The 14,274-nt window shown below is 42.5% G+C and overlaps 1 protein-coding gene across 4 annotated transcripts in view; it reads right to left on the bottom strand.

Moving 5' to 3' along the window:
* Window positions 1–4,255, bottom strand: part of LOC145348133 (sodium/hydrogen exchanger 9B2-like) — a 121,287-nt gene extending 117,032 nt beyond the window's left edge. For all 4 annotated transcript variants that reach the window (XM_080196298.1, XM_080196306.1, XM_080196333.1 and 1 more), the window contains exon 1: window positions 4,140–4,255. In XM_080196298.1, the coding sequence (XP_080052424.1) occupies window positions 4,140–4,150 (11 nt within the window). In that variant the 5' untranslated portion in view covers window positions 4,151–4,255. The remainder of the gene's footprint in view (window positions 1–4,139) is intronic.
* Between the last annotated feature and the right edge of the window lie 10,019 nt (window positions 4,256–14,274).

The raw sequence follows: 14,274 nt of genomic DNA on the forward strand, positions 1-14,274 counted from the left end.
GCCTGCCTGCCCCCCCCCACCTTATTTTGAGGCTGTGCCCTCTAGTTTTGCTATCTTTTCTAAGTGGGAAGAATCTCTCTACCTCTACCCTATCTAGCAAGTCTCTATAAGATCCCCCCTCAGCCTTCTAAACTCTAACGAGTACAGACCCAGTCTATTCAATCTCTCTTCATAAGCTGACCCCCTCATCTCTGGTATCAGCCTGGTGAACCTTCTCTGCACTCCCTCCAAGGCCAATATATCCTTTCGCAAATACAGGGACCAAAACTGTACACAGTACTCCAGTTGCAGCCTCACCAGTGCCCTGTACAGTTGCAGCAGGACCCTGCTTTTATATTCTATCCCCCTCGCTATAAAGGCCAACATTCCATTCGCCTTCTTGATCACCTGCTGCACCTGCAGACTTCCTTTGCTCTCTGTCTTATCTGTCTGGTACTAGGATTACTAACACTGCCTTTACTAATTAATGTGCTCTCTTTAACTTCTGTGCTGTCCTCAACCTTTTCTTCTGTCTGCCTGGATCCCACCCCCCCCCACCAAACTAGGTTAAACCCTCTGAGTGGCTCTAGCAAATCACCCCTCCAGGATGTTAGTTCCCCTCCAGATTAAATATGACCCATCCCTCTTGAACAGATCAGCCCTTCCCCAGAAAAGATCCCAATGATTCAAAAATCTGCCCCCTGCACCAGCTCTGAAGCCAGGCATTCATCTGCCTAATCCTCCTATTCATACTCTCACTAGCACATGGCACTGGTAGTAGTCCTGAAATTGTTTCCTTGAGGTCCTGTACTTCTGCCTATCTCTTTATATTCACATTTCAGGACTTTTATCAGTTTTCCTACCTATGTCGTAGGTAGATTAATAAATGTAGTAACACATCTATGAAGAATATTTAGAGCTGCAGAAAAAGCAGTTGAAATTGATGTGTCTTTCTGCCATTATGACATAGATCCTCGTTATGGTTACTAGGGACCAATCCAGTAGCATTTTCAATCACAATATTCCACAGAACAATCACAGCACAGAACTAATCAGCAGTGTTGGCAAATAAATATTCAGATGGCAATGAGGGGGAAATAAATCAATACTGTATAAATTCTTGCCTCATTTGGCCTGCCTATAGCTGTCAATCAATTATCAATGATTGACACTAACATTTGAAAGGTCACTATTACTCTTGGACCATCGAGGTTTGTAGAAATCAATACAACATATGGAAGCTTCCTAAAGTTATTGCTAGCCAACAAAATTGCTCAAGTTTTATTACAGATAGATAAAGGGGCCAATAAACTGTACTTTTCCATTTCAGAAACTTGACTCTATTAAAATATTCCTTCTGAAGTTTGTAGAGATGGTACTTTTAAGTAGTGTTAGTGCAAATGTTCCAAGAGCAATAATTATAGGTGTAATTATCTAATATCTCCATATGTGGCGTAGTGCCAAATGTTGCTTTTTGCGTCTATGAAGCTCCTTGGGACATTTTGTTACGTTGAAGACCTTGGCTGGGATTCTCCAACCTCATCCATGGCTGGGATTCTCCGGTCCCACTGCTGTGAATGAAGATTTCGCTGAGTGCCAAATTCTCTGGTCTCGCTGACAGCAGTATTGGGGACATATGACGTCAAAGAATTCTGGCCATTATATAAATACAAGTTGTTGTTGCAACATGTGCTTGATGATGATTGTTCTACTAATGTTTAAATGAACCCAGACTTTTGTTTTTTCCATTGGCTATGTCTTCAAATATATGTCTACAATTCATAAACTGAGCTTGAAAATGTATGGCACTTTATTTCAGGTTAAACTCTAGCGCAAGCAGTGTGTCCAATTTTGGGCACCACATGTTAGAAAGGGGGTCAAGGTTTTAGAGAAGATGCAGAGGAGATTTATTTGAATGGAAATGAGGGCTGTTACTTGGAGAGACTAGAGGAGCTGGGGTTGTTCTCCTCAGGAGAGAGATGGTTAAGAGGTGATTTAAGAGAGAACAGACTGACAAGGGGTGGTGGAAGGAGATGCAATAATAATTTTCAAAGGTGAAATGGGTAAAGTCCTGGGATGTAAATTGTTTCAATAGGATAAGAGCTGGAAAATGGATTAATTGAAGAGCTATTTCAAAGAACCAGCACATGTATGATGGGCTGAATGGCTTCTTCTGTGTTGAATCATCCAATGATTCTTAGATTTTTCATCAGAGGTGCTTGGCTTTCTTTACTTAAAATATTCATCTCTTGATTTAATTTTATTATTTTAAATGGGAAGTTTGCAGGCAAAGTAAGAGCTTGTCCAGTCCTGTAACTCAGATATGAAGCCTTGCCTACCTGGCAAATTAAAAATAAAAAAATCTCCACATAACCATTAACTTACAGCATTTTAATAAGGTAATGCTGAAATCATTTATCATTACCACTATTAGTGTTTTTAAAGAGCAAACTTGATGAGATTTGGAAGCCACACCTTGTTCAAATTAGCAAGATTTGAAAAACATGACCCAACATGAAGCAGTCATTTGATAGCTGTAAAGGCACATTGTTAATACAAATAAGGTTTTTGACCACAAACTAATATCCTAATTGCAAAAGTTCTTAACTTTAACTTTCTTAACTTCATCTCTTTTACAGATGTTGCCAGACCTGCTGAATATTTGTAGCACTTTCTGGCTTTATTTCATATTCCCCCTTCTTAATTTTTGCAATGTCAGATAATACACAGGATCACCAGCTAGGAGGAAGAGTTGAAGTGCTCAGCTCAATTTATTTCATTAATCCATAATCAAAAACCTAAAAAACCTTTGAGATCTCATTTTGATAGCCTGGCAATCTACTTTTCTACTTAATTTAAAGGCATTATTCCGTAATTGGCTTCTTAAAAAAATCCTCTCTTGGGATGTGGATACCTATTAAAAGACATTGCTTAGTAATTGGCTTTTTAAAAATTCTCATTGGCAGCAGCAAAGACAGCATTCATTGCCCATTCCTAATTGCCCTTGAACCAAGAGGCTTGGTCAGCCATTTCAGAGGATAGTTAAGAATCATCCCCATTGCTGTCTGTCTGGAATCAGATGTAGGCCAGACCATTCACTGAAGGACATTAGTGAATCAGATGGGTTTTTACAACAATCAACCTAACCTATACATCTTGGGACACCAAGGGGCAATTTAGCATTGCCAATCCACCCAATCTGTACTTCTTTGGACTGTGGGAGGAAACCCACTCAGACATGGGGAGAACATGTAAACTCTACACAGTCACCCATGGGTGGGATCAAACCCAGGTCCCTGGCACTGTCAGGCAGCAGTGCTCAACTGTGCCATGAAAGTTATGTAGGGCAATAACCACCTTGTCAGGGTAACAAACTTTGACATATTCCAGGAAGTTTCATCACTTGACATCAGTCCTCCAACCATCCTTAGTGTTTCTTCCCTGCTCTATCAAATATTTATAGCTAATCAAAAGTATTCAAAAACATGGAAAAAATCCCTGTGATTTATTTCTTGGATAGCTCACAATAGTGCTACAGAAATTAAATTTTTAATCCCTGCAGAGACTCAAGACCATTCTAGAAGTGTTGGCATAGCCATTCTCTCAACCTGATCCTCTTACTTAGGTCAGGAAGCCAAATGCTCAGGAATGAAGACAGAAAGAGCTAGAAATATTCAACAGATCTGACGTAACTATCTTTATACTATCTAATCTCTCGTATCTACCAAGCTAGTAGAGACTTTCCTTTTTGTTCCTTCTTCCACTCTCCCACATTACAATTGTTTTAAACCTATTTCTATTTCTGATGATGACCTGAAGCACCATCTCTCTCTCTCTCTGTGTAACCCTAACTCTGACCTGCTGTATATTTGCAGCTTTTTCTGTCTATATTTCACACTTGCAGCATTTTCCGTGTGTGTGTCAAGTGTGCAGGAAGCATAGGCAAAGCGATAGGCAGTCAGTGGCGGGATGGGATGAAGCCAAAGCCCTGAGCGTTCAGGTGCCATCACAAAGCGGCTGCAGTGGATCAGCCAGCCCCACACACCAGCTCAGGAATAAAGAACTAACGGTTATCGAGACCCCCCGTGTGAGAATTAGATTGATTTTCAATTGAATAAAGAACAATAACGGCCGCAGCACAGACAAGACTTGGGACTCACAGGTTTGCCATGGGTTGAAACTCGGCCTTTAGCCTGGTCAGTACAGATAGCTGAAGCGGCAGCTTCCAAATCCCCCCGGGGCGGAGGGAAGCTCGCTCGAGGGCAGCGGCTGTCAACCCGTCCCGCCAACTGCGCGTGCGCGGCCGTCAACCCACCCCGCCCCGCCCCCGGCCGACTGCGCATGCGTAGCCGTCAACCCCGCCCTGCCGACTGCGCGTGTGCGACAGTCAACACGCTCCGCCGACTGCGCGTGTGCGGGCCGTCAACTAGCTCCGCGACTGCGCGTGCGCAGCTGTCAACGCCCCGCTGACTGCGCGTGTGTAGTAAGGGAGGCAGTTACAACCCGTACTGCGTGTGCGCATGACACGAGAACCAGTGTCGATACGCGTGCGCAAGACCAACATCTCGCCATCCCATAGTGACTGAGGGATTAGTGCGCAGGTGCGAACGTCGGGCGCTTCAGTGGGGTTGCCACTGATGGTTTATTATTATTTTCATCAGTAATTAAGCAGGATCTAAAATACTGAAAAAAAATCAATGTAATAATTCATAGGTGAGAGGTGAAGGGAATAAAAAGTGAAGAACCAGTTATGTAATACTACAAAACTAGGGGAGGAACTCAGCAGATCTGACAGCCTCTGTAGAAAGAGAATAATGTTACTGGCAATTATTAATTGTAAGAAGTCTCACATCACCAGGTTAAAATCCAACAGGTTTATTTGGTAGACTTCTTTCTGTGTTTATCCCAGTCCAACCCCGGCATATCCACATCATGGCTATTAATTGGCTCAGGGCCTGGTAGAATTGTGATCAGTGCAGACTTGATGGGCTGAATGGCCTCCTTCTGCACTGTAGGGATTCTATGACAACCCAGGAGAACTTTAGAAGCCTCAGGTAAGAGCTGGTGCTTGACCTAATTTTAGGGCAGGTTGCAGAGGTGTTAGTGGGGGAGCTTGTCAGTAATAGTGACCGTAACATACTAAGATTTAGATAGTTATGCAAAAGGACAAACATGTACTGAAAATAAGATTTCTGAAGAACAATCTTAATAGGATAAGACAGGATTGTTTGGTCAAAGTAAACTAGAAGTGGCTAATTGCAGGAAGATCCACATCAGAGCAATGGGAAAAGGATATAGAGAAAGTGCAATGTCAACACGTTTTGGTAAAGGATGGGGCTGGGACCAATTAGTTCAGAGAACCCTGGATGTCAAGAGTTATACAGCATTAGATAAGGAAGATAAAGGAAAGTTTAGGGCAAGTTCAGGGGACACAGAAGAATGAAAGCCTAAGAGGAGTATACAAAGTGCAGGAGGTTACTTAGAAAATAAATTAGGTGAGTGGAAGAGGGGGCATGAAAAAACATTGCTGGGCAAAATAAAGGAAAATCCCAAGGTGTTTTGTAAGTATAGTAAGAGCGAGAGATTAACCAGGGAAAGAGTAAGGCCCATTTGGTACTAAAGTGACAACATGTGTGCAGATGAAAAACATACATGCGGTAGTGAATGAGTATTTGCATCTGTGAAAGCAGGGAGGAGGACTGTGATATAATTGAACAGATTGGCATTGAGAAAGAGGAGGTGCTAACAGCGTATTCTGGACTGCTGTGGGAGGCAAGGGAGGACACTGCAGTGGCTCTGACACTAATTTTCAAATCCTCTCTGGCTACAGCAGAGGTGTCAAAGGATTGGAGGACAGCTAACGTGGTACCATTATTCAAGAAGAGAAGGAGAAACAGATCATTACAGGCTAATGAGGCTAACATCAGTGGTGGGGAAATTATAAAAAATTCTGAGGGAATTAATCTGCACTTGGAGAAGCAAGGATTAATCAAGGATAGTCGGCAGGACTTTGTCAGGGAAGATCATGTCTAACGAATTAGAATTTTTTGAGGAGGTGACTAGATTGTAGATGAGGGTAGTGCAGTTGATATAGCCTATATGGATTTCAGTGAGGCTTTTGAAAAGATCCCACATCAGATGCTGATGAAGAAGATAAGAGCCTATGGGATACAGAGCCATTTGGTAAATTGGATCCAAAATTAGCTTAGTGGCAGGAGGCAGAAGGTGATGATCAAAGGTTGATTTTGTGACTGGAAACCTGTGTCCAGTGGTGTTCTGCAAGGATCGGTGCTGGGTTCCTTGCTGTTTATAATGTACGTTAATGATCTAGACATAACTATAGGGGGCATGATCGGTAAATTTTCAGATTAAATTGGTGATGTGGTAAATAGCAAGGAGGAAAGGCTTACATTACAGGACAATATAGACAGGATATATTGGTAAATAGAACAGTGGTAAATAGAACTTAATCCTGAAAAGTGTGAGGCAATGCATTTTGGGAGTTCTAACAAGACAAGAGAATACACAATTTTCCCATCCCGCCTGCCCTGAGAATTGTAGCGGGTGGGACACGGATCATGCAAATATCCATTGATCTTGGGCAGGATTTTCAGGGCAAACGTGGCCAGAAAATCCTGCCCAATGAATGGTAGGACGCTAGGAAGTACACAGGACCAGAGGGACCTTGGAGTACATGACTAAAGATCCCTGAAGGCAGCTGGGCAGGTAGATAAGATGGTTAAAAAGGCATATGGAGTTTAATTTAGATAAATGTGAGATGATGAAATTTGGTAGGTCCTGCCCTGATTTGATCTATCAGTTAATGGTAGGGTGTTGGGGAGAGTTATAGAACAAAGATCTAGGCATACAAATTCATAGCTCCTTGAAAGTGGAGTCACAGGTGGACAGGGTGGTGAAGGCATTCGGCATGCTTTGTTTCATTGGTCAGAACATTGAATACAGGAGTTAGGATGTCTTGCTGAAGTTGTACAAGACATTGGAATACTGTGTCTAGTCCTGGTCACCCTATTATAGAAAGGATGTTATTAAACTAAAAAATGTGCAGAAAAGATTTACTAGGATGCTACTGGCACTTGATGGTTTGAGTTATAAAGAGAGGCTGGATAGAGTGGGACTTTTTTCCTTGGAGTGTAGGAGGCTTAGGGGGGATCTTATAGAAGTCAATAAAATAATGAGGAGCATAGTCAAGGTAGATAGTCAACATCTTTTCTCAAAGGCAGGGGAGTCTAAAACTAGAGGCTATACGTTAAAGTGAGAGGGGAGAGATACAGAAGGGCCCAGAGGGGCAATTTTTTCACCCACACAGGATGGTGAGTATATGGAGCAAGCTGCCAGAGGTAGTAGTAGAGATGGGTGCAATTTTGTCTTTTAAAAAACATTTAGACAGTTACATGGGTAAGATGGCTATAGAGGGATATAGGCCAAATGTAGGCAATTGGGACCAGCTTAATGATAAAAACTGAGTGGCAGAGACAAGTTGGGCCGAAGGGCCTATTTCCATGCTGTCAATCTCTATGACCCTATCAATAGCACTTGGTTTATGTGGTTGCTGTGTCCACTTTGCTGTTTCTGTACAGTCATATTTTTATCTGGAAACTTAATGAACGTCACTGAATCAGTGCTTCTTTGCAAATGATTCTCTCTGTTGCCTTGAAGTATGGGATGATCCTGTCTCCTAATCTCAACTTGCCTGGTCAACTGAATGGTCTCTGATAATGTTCAGTCGTGCCTTGACGATGAGTAGGATACGTCTCCAAAACCACCTACGACAAACAGAAGTGTACTGACCTGCTTCTCGCTCTGCTTTTATAAAAGCAAATTCCTGTGGTTGCTGTCTTTTGGTTTCTTGCTCTGCTTTGTTGGGAGTGCTGATGAAGTGCAATACCATGAAAATCTTTGCTATCAGTTTGGCTACGCTTCAGCTTGGTTTGGACTGCACCTTGCTTGAAGCAATTGGTTGTTTCCAGTCCATTATTTTTTTAATCAGTTGTTTGTCCATGTGCTATTTGGTCACTGATCCCACCAAGAAGAAGAAGAAAAGAGAAGTGGACTTTCTCACGTTCTTGTGTACTAGGTGTTGTCCATGACTATTATTGGAGTTTTCTGACATAGGGTTTAACTTCAACTTTATTCAAAACATAACAGTGAATAACTATGTAACTACAAAACTGCCCGTTTTGAGCAAGAGGTCAGCGAGAGCATGCCCTCCATCCTGGAAGCCCTGGGTGAATCTGTATCTGGGGTCACCATTGCAGATGTCAGGGCAGTTTTCTTGAAGGTCAACCCACGGAAAGCAATTGGCCCGGATGGGGTACCTGGACGTGCACTCAGATCCTATGCAGATCAGTTGGCAGAGGTATTCACAGATATCTTCAACCTCTCTTTACAACAATCTGATGTCCCTATCATCCCAGCACCTAAGAAAAACCAAGCAGCGTGCTTTAATGACTATTGGCTGGTGACTCTGACATCCATAACTGTGAAATGCTTCGAAAGGTTAGTCATGGCACGAATCAATTCCAGCCTCCCGGACTACCTGGATCTACTACAGTTTGTCTATTGCCACAACAGGTCTACACTATTTCCCTGGCCCAGCACTCAACCCTGGAACACCTAGATAACAAGGACACCCATGTCAGATTCCTATTGTTTGACTACAGCTCAGCCTTCAACACTGTTATTCCCACGTAACTCATATCCAAACTCTGTGGCCTGGGCCTCTGCACCTCCCTCTGTGACTGGATCCTGAACTTCCTAACTCACAGACCACAATCAGTAAGGATAGGCAACAACACCTCCTCCACGATCATCCTCAACACCAGTGCCCCACAAGGCTGTGTTCTCAGCCCCCTACTATACTCCTTATACATCTATGACTGTGCGGCTAAATTTCCCTTCGAACCGGTTTTCAAGTTTGCTGACGACGCCACCATAGTGGGTCAGATCTCAAACAAGAGACAGAGTACAGGAATGAGTTAGAGAATCTGGTGAACTGGTACGACAACAATAATCTCTCCCTCAGTGTCAGTAAAACAAAGGAGATTGTCATCAACTTTAGGAAGCGTAAAGGAGAACATGCCTCTGTCTACATCAATAGGGATGAAGTAGAAAGGGTTGAGAGATTAAAGTTTTTAGTTGTCCAGATCGCCAACAACCTGTCCTGGTTCCCCCATGCTGACACTATAGTTAAGAAAGCCCACCAATGCCTCTACTTTCTCAGGAGACTAAGGAAATTTTGCTTGTCAGCTACGACCCTCACCGACTTTTACAAATGCACCATAGAAAGCATTCTTTTTGGTTGTACAACAGCTTGGTTTGGTTCCTGCTCTGCCCAAGACCGCAAGGAACTACAAAAGATCGTGAATGTGGCCCAATCCATCAAACAAACTAGCCCCCCAACATTGACTCTATCTATACTTCCCGCTACCTCGGAAAAGCAGCCAGCATAATTAAGGACCCTATGTACCCCGGACATTCTCTCTTCCACCTTCTTCTATCGGGAAAAAGATTCAAGAGTCTGAGGTCATGTACCAACCAACTCAAGAACAACTTCTTCCCTGCTGCTGTCAGACTTTTGAATGGACCAACTTGCATTAAGTTGATCTTTCTCTACACCCTAACTATGACTGTAACACTACATTCTGCACTCTCACATTTCCTTTTCTACGAACGGTATGTTTTGTCTGTTTAGTGTGCAAGAAACAATACTTTTTATTGTATGTTAATACATGTGACAATAATAAATCAAATCAAATATATCTTGAATGAGATCTTATCCTTTCCATGAGGCTGCGAGAGAGCCCATTCATCAGTCATGTGATCTTACATCACTTCCCCAAGGTGAACAGTGTGATTTACACATTCACATTAACCCTTTCTGGAGCTTAGCGCCTTGAAAGCTGAACAAGTGGTTACCATTAGTGGAATGATTGAATTAAAACATGCTAGAGGCAAAACTGGAGGAGCACAGATATCAGAGAATTGGAGAAGATTACAGAGATAGGGATGAGGCCATGGATTGATTTGAATATAAGGATGAGAATTTTAAAATTGCTATGTTGCTAAATGTCAGTGAACAGAGGGGATGATGGATGAAAGGGACTTGGTACCAGTTATGAAACAGGTAGGCGGGAAAAAAAAAGAAATTTATTTTGGGTGTTCATTCTGGCTTGATTAATTACTGAGTTTTCTATTTCTCTACCAAAGATTTAGAAATCTCTGGTGATGGGAGGCTGGCAAGTGTGTTGGAATAGTCAAGTCCAGATGCTGCTCAGTGAGGGGTTTGGAATGATCCTGTAGGTTCAGGCTGAGGGACTTGAGCTGTGTCTTGTTTTTACTCAACATTTCTGCTTTTCCTGTAAAATAAAGGAACAATCGCAAAACTGAAATGTTTATAATTATAAATTCTCCAGAATCTTGAATCAGCAAATACTCATGACCTCAAAACATCCATGGTGCCCATAGTAAACGAGTGTAGCCAGCATTTAACCTTTGAGAATAAGAACTGCAACTATATTACGTAATGATCTCCAAAATGAAGGAGGTCAGAACAAGTTCAAAAGCATGCCTATTATTGAAACTGCTTACAGGATTTGACAGGATTGAGTATCTTAGGTGCATTCTTATGGCACTCAGGGGAACGAAAGGCAATCTTTTTGAAATGTATAAAATTCTTACAGGACTTGACAGGATTGATGCCGAGAGAATTGTTTCCTTGGCTGGAAAGTGTACAAAGAACAAAGAAAATTACAGCACAGGAACAGGTCCTTTGGCCCTCCAAGCCTGCAGCGACCATGCTGCCTGACTGAACTAAAACCCCCTACCCTTCCGGGGACCAAATCCCTCGATTCCCATCCTATTCATGTACTTGTCAAGAGGCCCCTTAAAAGTTACTACCCTATCCACTTCAACTACCTCCCCGGCAATGAGTTCCAGGCACCCACCACTCTGTGTAAAAAAATCTGCCTTGTACATCTCCTTTAAACCTTGCCCCTTGCACCTTAAACCTGTGCCCCTTAGTAATTGACTCTTCCACCCTGGGAAAAAGCTTCTGACTATCCACTCTGTCCGTGCCTCTCATAATCTTGTAGACTTCTATCAGGTCTCCCCCTCAACCTCCGTCGCTTCAGTGAGAACAAACCAAGTTTCTCCAACCTCCTCATAGCTAATGCCCTCCATACCAGGCAACATCCTGGTAAATCTTTTCTGTACCCTCTCCAAAGCCTCCACATCCTTCTGGTAGTGTGGCGACCAGAATTGGACACTATATAAGCTTCTATAAAATGTCAACATGACTTGCCAATTTTTAAACTCAATACCCCATCTGATGAAGGCAAGCATGCCGTATGCCTTCTTGACTACCTTCTCCGCCTGCACTGCCACTTTCAGTGACAGTGTAGAATAGGGGTTACAGTGTCAGGATAAGGGCTTGTCATTTAGAACTGGAATAAGGCATTTATTAATTTAGAGGGTTATGAATCTTGGACATTCTTCACCTTGCAATGCTGTGGATGCTTAGCAATCCTTGCTCAGTTATAAGCAGAAATGTTATCAACACTCATTCAAAGGAATGTTGTCGCATCAAAAAAAATCTTAAGGATAAGCCCAGCAACTACAGGCCAGGCAATTAGTTTAACATTGTGGTGGGACAGCTTTTAGAAACAATAATGTGGACAACCATTAACAGTTATTTAAATCGATATGGACTGATTCATCATAGAATTCCTACAGCACAGAAAGAGGCCAGTTGGCCCATCGAGTCTGCATCAACCACAGTCCCACTCACACCCTACCTCCATACCCCTACATATTTACCCACTAGTCCCTCTAACTTACGCATCTCATGACACTAACTCTCTGATTAAGGACAGTCAGCACACATTTATTAAGAGCAAGTCATGTTTAACTAGATTGATGAGTTTTTATTCTTACAAGGGCCATGAGCATTGCTGGCTAGGGCAGAATTCATTGTCTATCCCTAATTGCCCTTGAGAAGGTGGTGTTGAGTAGTCTTCTTGTGGTCCATGTAGTGTAGGTACACCCACAATGTGGTTAGGGATGGAGTTTCTAGATTCTTGACCCAGTGACAGGGAAGTTTTAAAAAATGACTTTAATAAATGTTTTTAATTAGGGTAATGTGTACATGGACATTCTAAAGCATTTGATAAAGTGCTACACGTAAGGCTTGTCAGCATCAATGGAGAATTAATGAAATGGGCAAATACTAGAAGCATTCAGCAAGTTAAGCAGCATCACTGGAGAGGGAAATAATCCAGTGACCTTGCATCAGAATTCAAAAAGTTAGAAACAGATTTAAACAATGACTAAGGCAGCAGAAGGGAGGAAGGAGCAAAAGAGGAGGATCTGTGTTAGTATAAGGCAGAAAGAGGCCACAGGAGACAAAAACTGGGTCTATTGGAGAAGTAGAGAAAAATAACAAAATCATTACAAGTACTTTATGTCTGAAAAAATGGCGGCAGCAGCAATTGTTTGAAGTTTCAGAACGCTGTTGAGTTTGGAAAGTTGTAAACTGTCCAATTGAAAGATAAGATGCAGCAGCCCTTTGTACTTCCATTGAACTTCTTTGGAATTGTGTGTAAAAGAAATAGAAGCAGGAAGGAGTTGGATGGCTTATTGAGCTTGCTCTGCTAGTAATGTGATAGGGCAAAATGAAGCAGGGTAAGAGGGAGGGGTTAGATGAAGCGGGGTAAAGAAGGAGGGGTTAAATGGAATGGGGTAAAGAGGGAGGGTTAAATGAAGCGGGGTAAGAGGGAGGGGTTAAATGGAGCGGGGTAAAGAGGGAGGGGTTAAATGGAGCGGGGTAAAGAGGGAGGGGTTAAATGGAGTGGGGTAAAGAGGGAGGGGTTAAATGGAGTGGGGTAAAGAGGGAGGGGTTAAATGAAGCGGGGTAAGAGGGAGGGGTTAGATGAAGCGGGGTAAAGAAGGAGGGGTTAAATGGAATGGGGTAAAGAGGGAGGGTTAAATGAAGCGGGGTAAGAGGGAGGGGTTAAATGGAGCGGGGTAAAGAGGGAGGGGTTAAATGGAGTGGGGTAAAGAGGGAGGGGTTAAATGGAGCGGGGTAAAGAGGCAGGGGTTAAATGGAGCGGGGTAAAGAGGGAGGGGTTAAATGGAACGGGGTAAAGAGGCAGGGGTTAAATGGAGCAGCGTAAAGAGGCAGGGGTTAAATGGAGCAGCGTAAAGAGGCAGGGGTTAAATGGAGCGGGGTAAAGAGGGAGGGGTTAAATGGAATGGGGTAAAGAGGGAGGGGTTAAATGGAGCGGGGTAGAGAGGGAGGGGTTAAATGGAGCGGGGTAAAGAGGGAGGGGTTAAATGGAATGGGGTAAAGAGGGAGGGGTTAAATGGAGCGGGGTAAAGAGGAGGTTTGTGTGGAGCATAAACACTGACATGAACTTGTTCAGTAGAATGGCTTGTTTCTGTGCTTTAACCACTGCTCATGTTTTGCTAAGCCAGTAGAGTATTCAAAAAAATCAGTCAGTAATAGATCTCAGCAGGTTTTTTTTAAAGTAAATTTTAAAGAAATCATCTTTTTTCTCTCCAAATTTACAGTTTTACTGAATAATGCAACAAAATGTTACTGCCATTTTTCTTCATGCACAATCCCTCAGCCATCTGAGGCAGAGATCTGGTAATTGTGGAAATGCTGCCAGGAATCCAATAGCATTCAACTGTACCCAATCCTTTATGGCTTAGGAAGACAGGTGGGTACAATATCTGTCCTGAACTATATGATTGGAAAATAGCAATCTCAAAGATGGATTTGCCTCTGGAATGTTGTAATTGTTTTTGTATGGTAAATTTTTATGGAGGAACTTTAATCAAGATGTTCTAATGAACATGTAACAGACACATGTATAAAGATTTGTAATTGTGCTTTTATAGTGCAGAGAGTTGGATGACAGGGATCCTAAATGGCAATAAAATGGAAATATGTAATAGGGAAGGAGGCCTGCCAATTCCATTAGGTTTGGCCTACACACATGTCTTGCTTACGTGATGCTTCTGAAATTCCTGTTACTGATGTAACTTCCAAAGGAGATTTACAACAGAAAGCTATGTAATAGACTTGTAATATTGAGACCTGTAATGTTGAAGAGGCATGCCATGGAAAGAGTATTATCTGGCAGTTTGTGGAGCGAGAAAGGAAAAAACTAACAGAGATATATCTAATACTACAATAGAGTAAAAAAGCAGATCAGAGAGAGGGAAATAATTAATAGAGGAAAGCACCAGTACCAGGAGGAAAAACAGGGATGT

This window comes from Carcharhinus amblyrhynchos, chromosome 1 (assembly GCF_965287045.1).
Source record: "Carcharhinus amblyrhynchos chromosome 1, sCarAmb.v2.hapA, whole genome shotgun sequence".
Lineage (NCBI taxonomy): Eukaryota > Metazoa > Chordata > Chondrichthyes > Carcharhiniformes > Carcharhinidae > Carcharhinus > Carcharhinus amblyrhynchos.